Source organism: Lissotriton vulgaris, chromosome 9, assembly GCF_964263255.1.
Source record: "Lissotriton vulgaris chromosome 9, aLisVul1.2, whole genome shotgun sequence".
In the NCBI taxonomy this organism is placed as follows: domain Eukaryota; kingdom Metazoa; phylum Chordata; class Amphibia; order Caudata; family Salamandridae; genus Lissotriton; species Lissotriton vulgaris.
In genome coordinates this window covers 1,116,764,009-1,116,780,964 of record NC_141697.1, presented here as the reverse complement: position 1 = coordinate 1,116,780,964, position 16,956 = coordinate 1,116,764,009, and the positions used below count along the sequence as shown (strand labels likewise).

Genomic DNA, 16,956 nt, shown 5'->3' with positions numbered 1-16,956 from the left:
GCACCTGGCTTGGGAGTGCCCGCTGGTCGGGGACTTCTGGAAGGCGGCGGTGGAACACATTAGGAAAGTCACGGGCCTCGGGACTGCTTTGACCCCGCTTCATAGTTTATTGGCCCTGGTCCCCAAATCCAAAAAGAGGAACTTATCTTATAAGATGTTGCAGTTGCTCCTGGTGTTAGCGAGGCGACGGGTGGCTATCACCTGGATGGGACAAAGGGCTCCTGTGATGTCAATGTGGCTGAGGGATGTCAGGGAGTGGTCCTTAGCTGAAGAAACACACATGCAGCGCACGCGCAGGGATGAGAGGCTACAGGAGGACTTGCTTGAATGGAGAATGATGTGCGCTGTGGGGTCATCCTGCGGTGACTCGGATGCCACCAGTGCTGAACTGTTCACCCCTGGGGAGTCGGGATCTGAGGGAGAGGATTCTGGGAGTGGGGAGGAGGGGATGATGTTGGAGTAGTGCCCTGACGGCAAAGCGCACGTGTTCCCTACTGTATTTGTGATTTGCTTTGCATTCCAGAGATTTGCTTACCACTGTGCTATCTGTACCTGCATGGGCCATAATGGGGTGAACGAACTGTGTACGTGTGTTTTGCCAGTGATGCCAACTGCCGGGGAGGGGGGGGGGGGGGGGGGGGGGGTGTGGGGGAAGAACTGTTGTGTTGATACTTGCCAAAAATAAAGTTAAAAAAAAAAAAGATTACAACGTGCCAGATGTGAAATGGGTGCTTCGGTGATTGTTTGGGCACACTTGCCTACTTCTAATTAGAGGATTGATTTACTTTGTTTATTTATATGAACACACAATTACACAACGTAAAAGAGCTTAGCAGCAAATCTGCTGTAAGTATGTAAACCCATTTTTTTCTAACAATATTTCTAACAAGTTCCTAAACAGCTCTTTTAAAAAGTATGGCAAAAAACAGCAAAATTGTGCCTTTACATCTAGATTGCTTTGCTTATACTCTATGGAGAAGATTCTTCTCTTGTTTCTAAAAGTGATCTGGGATCTTAAACATGGGTGGAATATTTTATTGGTAATAAATAATAGTGAAGATTTAATTACAGAGAACAGTAAATCCAGGGGGTTTGCCAAAACCTGTTTAATCACAGAGTGACACATTCCTGATTCACTTTTACAAGAAGTGGCATCCCTTCTGTTCAAAGCTTTATTTCAATATAATGATATCTTAAAACCACATAACAGTTAAAATACAATGCATGTTATTAAAAAACACTCAATAAATAGTTAAAAAACTGTTTAAGAACGTATTAAACAATGTACAGCTTTGAGATTAAAAGAAATAAGGGACCAAGGATTGCCTGGAAGGGGGTTCGTCACATAGCTTTGCATCTGATCACCCACGCCCAACTAAGGAATTTGGCTACCCCGCACGCCAGTACTGTGTTAGGATCAGATTGCAGAATTCTTAGTGCAGGGGCATAGCCTCTGGTCTCAAGGAGGAGACAGACAGGTTTTAACCATTTGGATCTTGGCATCCCTTCTGGTACCATCCAATCCTTCATAGAGCAGAACATGTTCAAGTCAACAAATTTAAAGTCAAGGTAATGAATGACCTGTACCCTTGATGGTTTGTTGTTGCTCAAGAAGGTAACAAATCCACTTAAGGGCAGTGAAAGGCTTGTTACTGAGTAGATATTCTCACAATCACAGGCAAAGGCCTGTGCAGACCATAATAGTGTCCTGTAAAGAGAACCTCTCAACGTATCAGCATTCCTGCATTACCCAACAAAGGATTCCAACTCTGGAAATATCCTATCCTTGCCCCTCTGGTGTATTAGCTTCAGCCAAAATTGAGAGAAGCAAGCAGACAATCCTTCTGGAAGTCACCAGGGCCTATCCTGTGTATAGAGCACACTGTCCTGCATCACACCTGTCGGAGTTGGGCGCAAAGAAGGTCACTGTGCCTTATTACAGTGAATACACTGCCCCAGCACAGCTTTGAACTTGTGCCTGCTCTAGGGCAGTGTGTTAATGAAAGGCAGACCCGTTGTGAGAAACAGCCAGTCCGCCTTGCCTTTGCAGGCGACAAAGCTACCTGCCTTCCAAAGGAGAAGAGATCCCCTGCATGGGAATGCCTAGGAGTACGTAAAACCCATTTTCTCTACTTTCAGGTGGTGCACTGAATGTACACTAGCTCACACTTGGCATACCATCAGTACGCTCCCCAAGAGCTCCTTTGCCTCAATGGCCAAATCTAGTGCAGAGGCAAAGTGTTTACTCAAATGCATGGGATCATGCCCTCTAGATCACTTTGTTGTTACATGTCAGTATGTAGTATGTCAGTACGTGTCACAAGCATCTGCAGCCACTTCTGTGATACTAAAGTGCTTAGGCAGAGCAGAAAGCAGGTGCACACATCACGAGTCCCAAGGGAACTTTCCATAATCTGGCACCAGATGCCTGTTTCCTAAGCAAGGTAGAAAGTCATGCTTGTCAACTACTGAAAAACATCTCATGCAGGCCAGGACCACTAGAACAGGTCACTAAATGGAGGCAGATGTTGGATTTGCTCTGGTATTCGGATAGGAGCAACTCAGCAAAAAATGAATAATAATATCAAGAAGAGGGTAGTAGTGATACAACTTAACAGTCTCACCCATCATGTGCACTGTGGGGGACAGACCTGTGTGGTGATGTGCATGTGTGCTAATGGCTCAGCACAGAAAGTTCTGGCCCTATCAGTAGCAGGGTTTCCCCAGCAGCGTTATCAAATCAACAGGACCCAATGTACTTTTCATAGGTTTCACCTGAAATTCTATTAAACAAGGGCTTGAGAAAAAGGCATAAAATAAAAGCACTTACCAAGCTTGACAACTCCTCGAGGCTCCTGAAACAAAAATATGGCATGAAGAACACGCAACTTTCCAACCTGAGGATCTGTGAAAGGAACAAAACAAGTAGATTTCTTACAAATGTTAACAATGAATACTTGATTCACATGTACAATTTTAGTAAGACTCTACAAACCTATTAGAAGTACTGCCAGTGTTTTGGTAGGGGAAAACGAATTTAAACATACTTCAGTAGACCATTGGATTCCCATAAAGGCTAGATGCCCCGATGAAGCTGGTAGGGAGCATCCATCTTGTGAGAAGTTGGCCTGATATATAATGTTCACTATTCTAGTGAGCACTTTGTATCAGTCCAAACAACCCTTATGGTGATTGGTTGTAAGTCAACCTTATAGACCAGCTATCCTAGTAGCGTGGATACGAGCAGTCTTCGGGCTAAACTCTAGAGGGCGCGTTAAGCCAGCTGTTATACCATCACATATACCCCTTGAACACCAAGTGAAAGGACACCACACAAGTGTTATGAAAATAAACAGTGTATTTATTTAGATCACAACAGCCCTGTACTCTTTATGAGGACAGGGTACTAAGCACACAACAAAACTCTTACGAAAATACTTTAAGAAGCACAATTTACACAAATGCCCGAGGGGCACGAAAAACCATATACTCTGAAAGTGGAATGCGAACTTACTATCAGGTAAGTACTGGACTAATAGGCTTTGGAATCGCTAGGACTACGTTACTGAACCTTCAGATTACTAGTAGGAGGCCTAGGGGACTCGGGTGCAGAGGGTGCACTCTCACGCGGGATGCGGGACAAAGTCTATGGGAGCTAGTAAAGACAAAGTTAGTGTTCTCGGGCGAACCCGACTAGATAGGCTCAAAACGAAAGTGGATCTGGACCCTTGGATAGGGAGGCTATGCTGGGGCACCGAAATGCCGAAGTTACCTAGCCCAGGGGCGGCGGCTGCATAGGTCTGGAAAGACGTCGGGAATCCTCGTTGCAGTCTATGGAGCCTGAAGAAAGAAGTTGCTGGCAGGCGACCAGTGAAGATAGTTCGAGTGATCCAAGCCTGGATCGAAGATGGATGACACCTGAAAGCAGAGGGGACCAAGTTCTTAATCACTAGCCAGTGATTGTGTGGGCACCAGGATGGCACCGGGCGAAGTCACCTCGACCAGGTGAGTGGGCGACACTGGGCTCTGCAGTCTCACGGACCAGGAGGCGTTGTCGGCGACCAGGATGGAGGTGCGAGCTGTCCCACGATGGTTGATGCTGTCGACGTCGCTGGACCCAGGATTGGGGCAACAAGCCTTGGCAAATTCAAGCCCACGCGGTGGACCTAAAATGGCGTCTGGAGTGGACCAGGAGGGTCCGGGGTGCTCCTCTTTTGGAAGGGAGCAAGGGCCAGTCTGGAGCAACCAGACCAGCAGTGTTGTCGTCGTTGATCATCGTCGGGAAGGCCACAAGCCAGCGGGCTAGTAGCCAGACAACGCGGTGAGCAGCAAAGAGCAGAAGGGCCCCACGCAGATCGTGGAGATGCTGGGGGGCTGGACTTCGGTGCTGGAGCTGCTCAGGGTCGGGGCTTCTCGGACCCCAAAGCACTCATCCCTCGGCGGTCGTGCTGGATCGAAGTCGTGCAGTTCTGATGATGGCCGGTCCCTCGAGGTCTCGTCGCACCTACGGTTCTCAGCTTAGCTGTAGAGGTAGGTAGAGGTCAGAAGTGCCAGGGAAGCCGGGTCTCGTCGTGCTGGTCGGTCGAATTCCTGAGGAAGGACGTGCAGCAAACCGCAGAGTTCTTAGATGGTGCCTGCGGATGCAGGGTGACTACTCCTTAGCCACAAGGGAGAAATCTTGAGAAGAAGTCGAGAGTTCCTTTCGTAGAAAGTAGTTTCTTGATTCAAAGATGATCTAATTTGGAAGGGTCCCCGCTCCTGCCTTTATCCTAAAGAAAGGGGTGGGTACGCAACTATATTGCATTTCTTATTTATTGCATTTCTTATATAGCGCCAGAATCGACCCCCGAAGGGGTATCTCCGCGCTTGCCTTGGGAACCCGTCCTGGTTTTTCCCTGTGAGATAGCCCCTATAGGGCATCCCCAAGGTGAAAGCCAGGCATCCCGCCGCAGGGGGGCCGTTGTGGAGATTAAGCAAGCTTAATGCCCAGAGTTGCATAGTGTGAACCCATGATTAGGTCAGGCACCGAAGCGAGAATTATCGAGTCCGTGGACATTTGAGCTCAACACCCTGCCGCGTCGGGAATCGAACCCTGGTCCCGGGTCTGACCTCTGCTTCAGGGTCTGCCTGCTCTAACCAGTGAGCCACACTTCTCCACACACTAGGTCCTGCCCTAGGGGTGGGACCAGGAAGGGGGGTGGTTACACCCCTCTCCCATGCCGGACTTTCCCCAGGCCAGGGGCTGGTGTGCCCCTGGAACTGGTTCTAGCCGGTAGATGCGTAGTGAGCACCGGGGTGCCACTTGCAGTCACCTTCCTGTAAAGCCCTGCCTACCCAGGATACACAAAACCCTGTCTGGGATGGTGCTAGCACCGCCCCTGACAGGAAACCCTTTGTCCAAGCTCTCCTCGCTGGAAGGACTCCCAGCAGCAGGAGGTCAGACTCGTGTCTGTGGTGGCAGCATCCATTTTGTGGAGCTGAGGCTTCAGTTAACTTTAACCGGGGTTCAGAGTTACATACATGTCGTGTCCCTCTAGAAGGGTGCAATGCTAACCCCGTCGCCAGAATTGGCGAGGGGTTAGTATTCCAATTCGTATGACACCTTACTCGACATGTTTTGATAAAGCAATACCAAAGATAGCATTTAACCGCGAGGATTAGAATGCACTTAAGAGTATATGGTATGCGTTATCATGGAACAGCTATTAGGACTTGGTTCCGCAAGCTGCAAACGGGCTCAGCTCATGCCAGAGCACCATTTCACACGATTCCATGCACTCTGCCTTCAGGATTGTCAAGGCCTGCCATAGGAGTGACTGATAGGAATCTGTGTGTCCATTTCTAGGGTTAGATATAGGTATACTATACCTAAAGCAAAGGGTGATTACACCACCTTGCCCCAGCTGTCGTGCAGCCAGTTGTGTCAGATTTAGATGGCCATCCAGGGGTGGCACAATACATACTTCAGCCCCTGGTAGGCCCTGGGTACACCTATACCCTGAGTTACAGGGTCTGATAAGGTGGCCCAGTACCAATTGGAGAATGCACCTAAGGTACACATGTCAATTTAGTGAGAGAACAGCTAGGCTGTGGGTCTGATTGGCAGGCCCACAGCCAGAGAAAGTCGTAAACCAGTGAAACAAAAGCAAAATAATCTGGGTGATCATAGGATTGCAGACCCTACTCTCCTACACATCTTAACAAGCATTTGCAATGCAATAGGTCTCGTATTTACGCCACCTTTAGCTATTGGCATTGTAAATGACAATGCCTTTTATTCATGTTTTGGTTTTTAAAACATAAATAAAAGGCATGGTCATTTACAATGTCAATAGCTTAAACTTGCGTTAATGCAAGACCTATTGCATTGTAAATGTTCGTTAACAAATGTAGGTGAACATTGTGTGGTAAAATGCACCATTTGTGCAACTTTTTTCAAAATTACCTCGGGGGAGAACCCCACCAAGTCCCCCCTAGGGAAAACAGGCCTGCACAATCGCTACAGTTTGGCCGATGCCAGTGGTGCAATGTATTGGTGGATCTGGGCTGCGCCAGACCTGGAAGAGGGAAGAAAGCTCCTTATTGAAAAAATGTCTACTGCATTTATTTATTTGCAAATTTAGCCCTGCCAGTATCGTGGGCTCAGACGGCAAACTGTGCTGGACTGGCATCGCTCTGACTTCCCGTCAAAAGAGGGCAGTCAGCTCTTAGGTATCAGTTAACTCCTTTATTGTATACGGTGCCTGCGCATGCGCTAAAGAGCGGGGCTGCCAGTGCAAACAAGTAGCAAGGTTAATAGAAATCCGGAAGAAGCTTGCTCATAAGAATGCATCACATTATCGCTTTCCAAGAGGTATTGTTAACTCTGTTGTGCATTTTGAGGTGAGAAACACAGTTACCAAGAAAGCAATATTTCAATGATAGCCTCTTTACTGTGGCTATAGCATAATGTGAACCCGCAGGAGTTAGCTTCTACGTGGCGAGACGAGACTTGTCCAATTACACTTAATTTTAATGCACCTCTAGTGGCAGATCCAAGACTGATCTGTTTTGGATGTTTTTAAGGAGAAACTAAAGGTGGCCCATGTTTCATGGCATCCCGGGCCCAGCTTGTCACCTCGGACAAGCTACAGCAGCTATGCGTTGTGCCACAGGGTGGAGTGCAGGACGTTATTATCTTTTTAATACAGAAAGTCCGCTGTGTCACGGATAGCGTCCTGTAGGTGCCTTAGGATGTGATGGGTCCATGCACTGAAGAGGCACGCTTAAATAGATTTAAAACAGCATCACTTTACACAACTCATCAGCTCGTCTTGTTGAAAGAGGTCCTTGGGGGGGGGCTCCAACATGGGAAGTTGTTGCAGGGATTCTGCACATACACAGAACTATGCACAGGATTATGGGATCTCGGAGTATACGGGTTAAGCATTCCCACCACCTTAGTGTCCACGAGTCCAGGACCGACTAGCTATAGTATCTCACTTGCTCTCATATACACTCACGAAGAAGCAAATGATTAGACACTCCAGAACACAACACTCCCGGATCTCTCCGGAATCGCTGTAACAAGACACACCTTTTCGCTCACACTCTCATAATTGTCCACAATAAGAACTGAACAAGACACTAAGATAGTTTAAAATGTTTATTTTAACTATTGTGCTCTAACATGCAGCATATGGGCCACAACAAGCAGAAAAAAGCACAACACCAATATAGTTAGCGTTGCAGCTAGGCCATATATATCATAAAGGGAGTTGTCATCATATAGAGACAATGGATAAAGGACTATAGTGCTTAACTTCCCTCCCCTTAGTAAGAAAAAAGCATCATTATATACTAAAAGATCTCAGGGAGTTGTCAGCAGAGCCCATGTAGCTCATTCTCCACTAGAATATTGAATTCCCGTAATAAATCAAAAGGACATTTTCTCAATTGTGAACGAGCTACTCAGGAGCTCTGTGACAACCTGAACAATTTTTTTGGGGGGGAAAATCGCTACAATTAAAAACAGTATTCCATGCTCTAACCCCAATGAGTTATTCCCTGCCACAACTGCTAATGCTCTATCACTGGAACACTTCCCAGATATCAGCACCCAGGCTTTTCTGGCTTTACTGTCCAAAGTAAAATCTGGCTCTCCACTGGACTGTTGCCCACCGCACATTTTGAAAGAAATCTTCTCTACTCTTCCACAGCCTGATGTATCTCTTCTGAAAACGTTGCTGTCACAGGGCTGTGTCCCTAAAGCATTGAAAGATGCCATTGTGGTCACTCTTCTAAAAAAAAACTGGAGCGGACCCATCAAACTCTTCTAATTACCGCCCTATATCCCTGCTCCCCTATATAGCCAAAATCTTGGAAGCCCACATGGCTAAATGCTTATCTAATTTTGTGGAACAATCTGGATACTTGGACCCCCACCAGGCAGGGTTTCGTCCTGCCCACTCCACAAAGTCAGTGATATTAGCAATGCTGGATAATCTACGTGGTAAAGCAGATACAGGTATCCCACAGGCCTTGGTGCTCCCGGATTTAACCACCGCGTTTGACACGGTCGACCACAGGATACTGAGGGACTGTGTCAGACATGTTGGTATCCAGGGCCCTGCCCTCAATTGGATTAAATCCATCCTAGAGGGTTGCACTCAAGCAGTGCGCCTGGCCAACTTCACAGCACCCAAGCTAACTACAACATGTGGGTTCCCGCAGGGCTCCTCTCGATCTCCCCACCTGTTAAATTTGTACCTTCTTCCTCTGATCCAGTCTCTGAAAGATAGAAATGTGACTACATTCAACTATGCTGACGATCTTCAGCTCACATTCACTATTGACAACTCCCTCAATTCAATTACCAACTTTCAGGAAACCATGCTATACATCCATCAGTGGATGGATCACAATCACCTGAAACTCAACCCAGGTAAGACGGAGTTGCTACTGATGGGGGTAGCCAGATCTTCTAGGGCCCTCACTATTGGCTAGCGGAACTCGGCTCCCCCCAAAGCCTTCTACCTCTGTAAAAAGCCTTAGGGTGACTATAGACAGAGACTTATCACAGAAAGCACATGTAGATGCAGTGGTATCAAACTGTTTTTTTCAACTGCGAAAGATCCGAAAGATCAGCCACTTGCTCATTCATGCAGCACTAATTCAGGTGGTGATAGCTTTAGTACTATCCCATCTGGATTATGCCAACTCGATCTACTTGGGGATGCCACACTTTCTGACTCAACGGCTCCAGATGGTGCAGAACCAGGCAGCAAGATTGATCCCCCAGCAATCTAGGTGGCAATCTGCCAGACCTCTCTTAAAAAGATTACACTGGCTTCCACTCCCTCAACGGACTGCCTTAAAGACAGGCTGCCTAGTCTTTAATCATATAAAGTAAAGGAGGCCCCCTTATCTTGTTAATCTGGGACAGGGGAGTAATGGTAAGGAACAAGAAAAGTCCCCTTGGCTAACCATAAAGATGGTTGTTGTTAATCTGGTAGTGCCCCCAACCTGTTTTTGAGAATACCAATCTCACAATGAATCAAAACCTCACAATTTACAGAGACATCCAACTCAATATAGACCCACACAGTAAAGCAACTAATACATATCACATAGAATTACTCGTTATTAATCAAATTTAGACAAGACAGGCAGAGGTGTTATCAAAAATACATATGTGCGTTTATTCAAAAGAGAAATATTCTTACATTAACTTAAAAACAAATTCAGTTAATTAAAACCATATAGAGTTCTTGTGAACATTTTAACCAAAATTGTATCTTTGTGTATATGTTTTGACTCTATATGGTTTTAATTAACTGAATTTATTTTTTAAATTAATGTAAGAATATTCTCTTTTGAATAAACGCACATATGTATTTTTGATAACACCTCTGCCTGTCTTGTCTAAATTTGATTAATAACGAGTAATTCTATGTGATATGTATTAGTTGCTTTACTGTGTGGGCATATATTGAGTTGGATGTCTCTGTAAATTGTGAGGTTTTGATTCATTGTGAGATTGGTATTCTCAAAAACAGGTCGGGCACTACCAGATTAACAGCAACCATCTTTATGGTTAGCCAAGGGGACTTTTCTTGTTCCTTGCCTAGTCTTTAAATCATTAAATAGTCAGAGCCCCATGCTTATCAACAACTTGCTATCTAGGTACACCCCTTCCCGTGATCTCCGCTCAAAACATCTGCATCTACTAACTATTACCAAATTTAAACGGAAACGACAAGGAGGCTTTCGTTTTGCATATCTGGCTCCACGACTGTGGTACTCATTCCCCTTGAAGATCCGGTCCTGTACAGAACTACTCAGTTTTAGAAAGTTGCTCAAGACATGGTTATTCGAACAAGCATACAATTAATACTTCTCTTTGGCTTCGACCAGTAGCGCCATGAAACCTCTTGGTGTACGCGTGCTTTATAAGTCCCTTATAACATTAACATGTACGAGTTACTTACCTTCGGTAATGATGTTTCTGGTAGAGACTATTCTAGCCGCAGATTCCTGAACGTAGAATTATCCCTTGGTGCGGGACCGGATCCGGAAAACTTTTTTGCCACACTATCTCCGCGCGTCGGGGGGACGGCATCACGAGACTCCGTCCAAGCGTCGTCCGCGTACATGACGTCAGCAAGGTCACATAAGTCCCACCTTGGCGCGCCTACGTCAGTTTTCTTCGGAAAAATTTTCCGTGCCACAACACGGAGCAAATCAGACAAACTGTGGGAGCATGGGAACAGTGTGCAAAAGAGCAGAAAAAGTGGAAAAAGAAATGGTGACGAACAACAACATAAGGAGCAGTGCCAACACTGCAGTACCCAAAGGCAGGGAAAGAAGAAAAAGCAGAGCATAGCCCTGAGCAGCCACCCTGCCAGCATTTAGATAGTACCCCCCTTGAGACAAGGAACATATGGAAAAAGACATGACAACATGTAGCAAGGAGGGGGTACACGTACAAATATCTGCAGAACTGGTTATTCTTGGAACTCAGACATATAAAATCGGAATTTGGCCGGCTGCAGAGGAAGGATTTTTATTTATCTGTATGTCATATCGATCTTGTATTACTTCTCGATAGTTAGACCCTGATCCACCGGCTTTTAATCACTGGCAATCTAAATTATTACCTATATATCATTTAGAGATGGCGGCTTATAAATTGAAGGGTTTAAAAAAAAAAACATATGGCCGAAATGTTTATTTATTATCTCAAATCCCTGTAATGCTGTTTATGCTTTTTCATGCTATTGTATATAATGACTGATCACTAATTCCCTGTATCAGGAAGTTCTACTTTTATTTTTGTTTCTGTATAACGGTTTGCTGATATTAAATCATTAAAAAAAAGACAACATGTAGCAGGGCTATAACCCCAACCAAGAACAACGAAGGAGCACCAGTTCCAAGACAAACGGGGAACGACAACCTCCAAGACAACCCCAGCACAGATTGCGACAACCCCCAAAGGAAGTAAGGGCAAGGCACGGCCAGATTACCCCAACCCAGAGGTTACCAGAGGGGCCAGGACCCTTAGTAACAAAAAGGGAGGGAGGGGGAGGGACGAGAGTAAAGGCAAACCTCAATCCTGGAACAACCAGAGCAGAGGGGCACAGGAGTACCTATAGGCCATTGTGAGAAAGTGCCATCTTTCTTGCCTTGGTATGCCCCCACGTTTGTCTGAATTGCTGATGTGCTTTGACTGAGTGTGCCCTGGGCTCCTGCCAACCAGGTACCCAGGGGCCTGTGTTCCTTCCCTAAAACTGTGTTGAAACTAAAACCTAATTGACATCTCTGTCCACCTGTCAGCCCCTAGTAAATGGTACCCTAGGTACCCAGGGCATGGTGACCAGAGAAGACGCCTCAGGACTGCAGCACTTATTGTGCCACCCTCAAGGGCCCTGTACCCTGACACCCACACACTGCCTTTGCAGGCTGAGTTCCTAGATACAGAACTAAAACCAGGGTCAGTTCTGAGGTGGCGTTTACTCAGACGCGGATCCGGCAGAAATAGAAAAAACCTTTTCAGATAGGGAAAACATAACTTTTTTGGTGATTTAGGGTTATACATTCCCCATCACACAACCAATTTACTCAAATTCAGTTCTTACCCCCAGTCTCTGTACATCTGCACTTCGGGCCGTAGCTCTTGCTGAGAGTTGGTTACCTCTTTCTGAACAGTTGTACGACCACAATACGGTCTATTGACTGACATATCCACCACTTTGATCCATTTCCTTATTTACATTAATCTACAACCACTGTTGTGGCTCTTTCCTGCCTGGACTGCGAAGACCTCTGCCTGTTGACGCCATTTGGCTTTCAAAATTCCATTTATTACGTTTCATACACCTATTACAAGAAGTTGACCTACCCACAATGTGGAGGCTTTGATTCTGATTTTTTGGCTGCCTTATGGGACTCCCAGAAACAGTCGTCAAAGCGCTCTGATGGAGGGAGGAAGGAGCTACGTAGCTGTGAGCCGTTCTGAACGCTGAGCTGAGCCGAGCTGATCCTGGCCGTGTTTGCTGTGTAGACTGTCGGACTGCCGATACCAAATTCCTGCCTCCCGTACTTGCTGTCGGCAGCTGCCCTTCCTTTCCCGGACGGCTGCTGCACCTGTGCACCTGTGCTCGAAACACCGCCCAAACGCCGACGCATTTCTGCCCGCACCGCCTTGTTGTTTGCGGTTGGCGGGCTGGCGGTTTGGAGGTGCTTGCTGTTCTTTCGTGAGGAGTAGGACCGCAACCGTCATAGCCAAGCAAGCAGACGAGGAGAGAGCTTGCACGGCAGAACGCGGCAGGCGGGGAACACACGGGATAACGGAAGAGAGCGGCGAACAGAGTTGGAGGTGAGCCGCTGCAGCGCTCGCGTCAGGGGGAGCGCTTCCGCAACTGGACCTGTGCCCCACCCCCCTGGGAGTCCCTGCCATCTCACAGTTGCAGCGGGTGCTGTATAAACTGTGAACACTTCAGCCGGTCACGCTTAGGTGACAGCCGCGATTGTCAGCAGTAGTGTGCCCACCTGTGTCTGCCCTACCGTAAAACCACAGAGGGTCTAATTTAATCTGTCCGCTGCCTGCCTGCCTCTTGGCCACCACTAGCCACCATCAGACCACAGCCTCCATTGTGGAGGAGGAGTCACGACACGAGCAGCGGTGCTGCGGAGGTACGGAGTAATGGTCGCAGCAGCTGCAGTAGCGTGTGTTGAAGAACGCCGCGGGAGCAGAGCCTGGAAACCTAGCCTGGTCCCTCAGCCTCCCACCAGCCTCCCCCGCTTTGGCAGAGAAGTGAAGTTATCGGGTAACTGTGAGGCAAGCTGTGAAGCTGAGGCTCTGCCTTGGAGTTGGCGTAGGCTAAAATATAAAGGCGTATAAAGGAGTATAAAGGAGTGGACTGAAGTTTTTTTTAACAAACTGAAGGCGGAAGCAACCGTGGTAGCGTAGTACGAGCCAACAAGCCAAAAAATACAGCAGGAATGATTGGATTTTGAAGGTTTTTGAAGGCGGTAGAAGCTGCTGAAGGCCAGTTGTTATACCATTACCCGACTATCTTCAATTCTTCATTTTCCAGATTTTAATATCCAAAAAACATTAAGTATATGCATTAAGTATAAGTATAAGTTATCCTGACGTCTCCTATGCAATGGTAAAACCAGACAGGGTTCTATGCTCACAATCAAATGGGAATTCAGCGGTGACCCAGGAAGGCAGTACGTTGAGAGACAAAAACTTGAAGCCGCAGACAACTATACGCCGTCGGAGAAACGGTGAGCATCTCGTACTTATTAAATCCTACCCATCGGTGTTGACTATGTTCTCAAAAGGGATAAGAAGTTCTAAGCGCGGTAAAGGCTCAATGGATGAGGAGAATAGGGAGAAGATAGGGGAAGAATCAATGGACACAAACATAGTACCCGGGCCTAGTGTTGAATGCAATTCTATAAAATCAGAGGCACTTTACCCTGCCATAATTATATGTCAGAACAATGAAGTTGAATCTGGAGCAGTATTTCCTCCAGGAGAAGTAGATTTATGTCAAGCAGAAAGAGAGGGTAATACCAAGGAAACGGAAACTGAAGGTGCTTTACTGTGGGTGGAAGGAGGTAGCCACTTCCGGGAGACGAGTACTGAAAAAAAGGAAGTTACACTATTATCTCCACTAGCTGATTTGGTAACCCTTATGGACAATACAAAAACGACACAGAGATCGGCGTGGAGCTGTCAATCCATAACAGGTTTTGATCCTTTGCCTAGGACGGAGTGTGGGTTAGAATCTAGCCTTAACCCCGGGCAGTTGAAATCGGAGGATCTTACATTACCTGATATTGCTGGTCAAATAGAAAAGAACGTAGAACGATTGAAGCAGTTGAAAAAGCCGGGAATCTCAGAGACGGTTTTAGTATTATCCACGGATAATCAAGTGAGCCCGCCACACACAGGAGCTCAAACACATATGCCAGCCATGTATAGTAGTACACCTACTAACTTATCTTTGGCTGGGGATTTGTTAGACCTTTCAGTGGAAAAGATATTGGGAGCTTCACCGACTGAGGACAAATGTGTAGTGAACTCTTTGAACTCTCTGAATAAGAGTGAAAATGTTTGGCCTGGGGGGATCTTGGAGTTCTTTTTGAGATTGGAGAAGATTATGTCTGCAATTCTGTCCCTGTTGGAAAAAAGTACTTTAAATTCTGATCATATATTGGAAGTTCTTTCACCTATATTGATAGGGGTTCAAGATCTTACACAGTATAAACAAGCCCCACTAATCCCGGAAAAGGCCCCTCCAGTATCCAGTCAAGTTGAGCAATTAAATAGTGGGATGCATAACATGGGTACAAACTCAGTGGTGGGGGGTCTAAAAGAGCCTATCGAGAGTTCTGAAAGAGGTTCCCTTGCAAGGAACCTAAGTTCCGATTTACCTAATTCTAATCTTAAGGAATGTGACAAGGCTCCTAGTTCTGGGGAAAAGATAAAGATAGAGGTTTCCCCAGCTTAAAAAACCAGTACGTCTTTCCCCAATCTTTAATAAAATCATTGCAAAAGATCTAAGTCGTCAGCCACTTGACGATTTATGCAATTCCCTAGCATGTCCACCTGTGGGGGAGGCCTCTCTCGCAAGGAATGGAAATACTAAAAATGGCAGTAGGGGAAAGAAAAGGAAGATGAAGAACCATCGGTTACCAAAACGGAAACAGAAAAAACTACGGTTCCATCCCGAAAATGAAATTGGAATAAGAGACATATCCCTTTCCCTTGGAACTAAAAGGCCCGTGGCGCAACCTATATTGGAAGAGAGTCAAAGATATGGGCAGGAAAATTAACCTCAATGTGATAGTTCAATCAAAGATCTGCATGCCCCCCTTTCTCAAGAGGATAAGGAAGTTAGTCCTCAAACTATTGGCTTATTGAGTGACCTTGGTTTAGGGAGAAAGTTGGGTAATTCAAACAGCCCCGTAATAGACCCTATTGGAGCATCTGGAGGGGTATTCAAACACTCCAGTGGGCCCGTTTTACCTTTATTGAGTGCAGTATCTGGTCATGTTTTGGATATGGGTCTAAAAACAATGTTGGTTGATAACAATAGGGGGGTGAGCCAAACCGTAACTCATTTATGGACCAATTAGGTATGAACATAACCAGGAATATTAATATAAGTACTAGGCAAGTGAACAAGGTTTTAATTTTTATTTCTCTGTTTGATGACTAACCAATGCTACTGAATAGAAGCGCCCTCCTTAGACTCCTCTCTGAGATAGAGGTTCTGGGGTTAATCACCACCAAAGATATAGAACTGGTATACTTAGATTGGAGTAGCTCCCCTCCTAGCACTATAGCCACTTTTTCCTCAAGTATAGTGTCAGCTCTTGTGTTAACAAACATTGATAGTTTCAGGAAAAGAGGAATAGACATCTCACCAAGTGTTGTCCCGGATAGAACTCTGATTAAAATTTCTGGAGTATGTCATCAAGAGCAAGGGATGAGTGGTTCTGAGCACAAGGATGAAAATGCACACGTAAAGTTTGACGCCATGGAAATAACGGTAGGAAGTAAAACAGGAGTAAGAGAAATCAGGCTTCCAACATTCAAGGTACAGGAGGCACCCAAAGCAGATGGGGATGATGAGGTGACAAAATGGAGTTGGGTTGCTGGTACCTTAAATGGGGTAAAAACATTGAGTATAAATTCCATAGAACGAGGGTAGCCAAGTGGGGAATTTCATCTCATGGAATGTGGCGGGGCTAGGGAATTCTTGTTATAAGCTCAAATCATTGGTTGAGATAAACCCCATGATTATCTATCTCCAAGAGACATGGGCCATGGAAGAGTTCCAGTTAAAGAATTATGTGTTTTGCAGTCTAGCAAAAAAATCCACAAAAGGGCATGCAAGCGGAGGTCTAGCTATTTTGCTCAGTAGTAATATAGCTTGGGACCCCGTGATATACAAACACCCATCAAATTGTTGCATTTGTGCAAATCTGAAATTAGGAAATGATAATTTAGGGAATGTAAAGTTTTTGTTTCTGGTAAATGTGTACATACCCCCGGGGAGAGCATCCAATTCATTGGTTGACTCTATTTGCAGTTTTGCGCATAATTTGTGTAATACGGAAGAAAATGCGCATATATTGATGGTAGGGGACTTTAACGCTAAAATAAAGAATAGTGCTGCGATAGTTTACTCTAATACAGATTTGGAGGAGGTGTGGGATATTCCAGAGCCTGTATTTCTGGCTAAGCTAAAATCTGATAAATGAGGCCTTTCCCTTTTACAAAACCTTAGGAATCTTGATTTAATATTTTTGAATGGTAGATTTCCAGAGGACTCACCCGCATCTTATACTTTTAATGGTACCTATAGTCAGTCCCTTATTGATTATATGGCAGTTTCCATTCAATTGTTTAGTGCGTGTACAAATTTTAAGGTGCTCCCCTCTACAATGAGG

General features: G+C 45.7%; 1 protein-coding gene across 4 annotated transcripts in view; it reads right to left on the bottom strand.

The window, feature by feature from the left end:
• TASOR (transcription activation suppressor) overlaps positions 1-16,956 on the bottom strand; it is a 939,357-nt gene that overhangs the window by 444,628 nt on the left and 477,773 nt on the right. For all 4 annotated transcript variants that reach the window (XM_086939126.1, XM_086939124.1, XM_086939127.1 and 1 more), the window contains exon 13: positions 2,831-2,905. In XM_086939126.1, the coding sequence (XP_086795252.1) occupies positions 2,831-2,905 (75 nt within the window). The remainder of the gene's footprint in view (positions 1-2,830; positions 2,906-16,956) is intronic.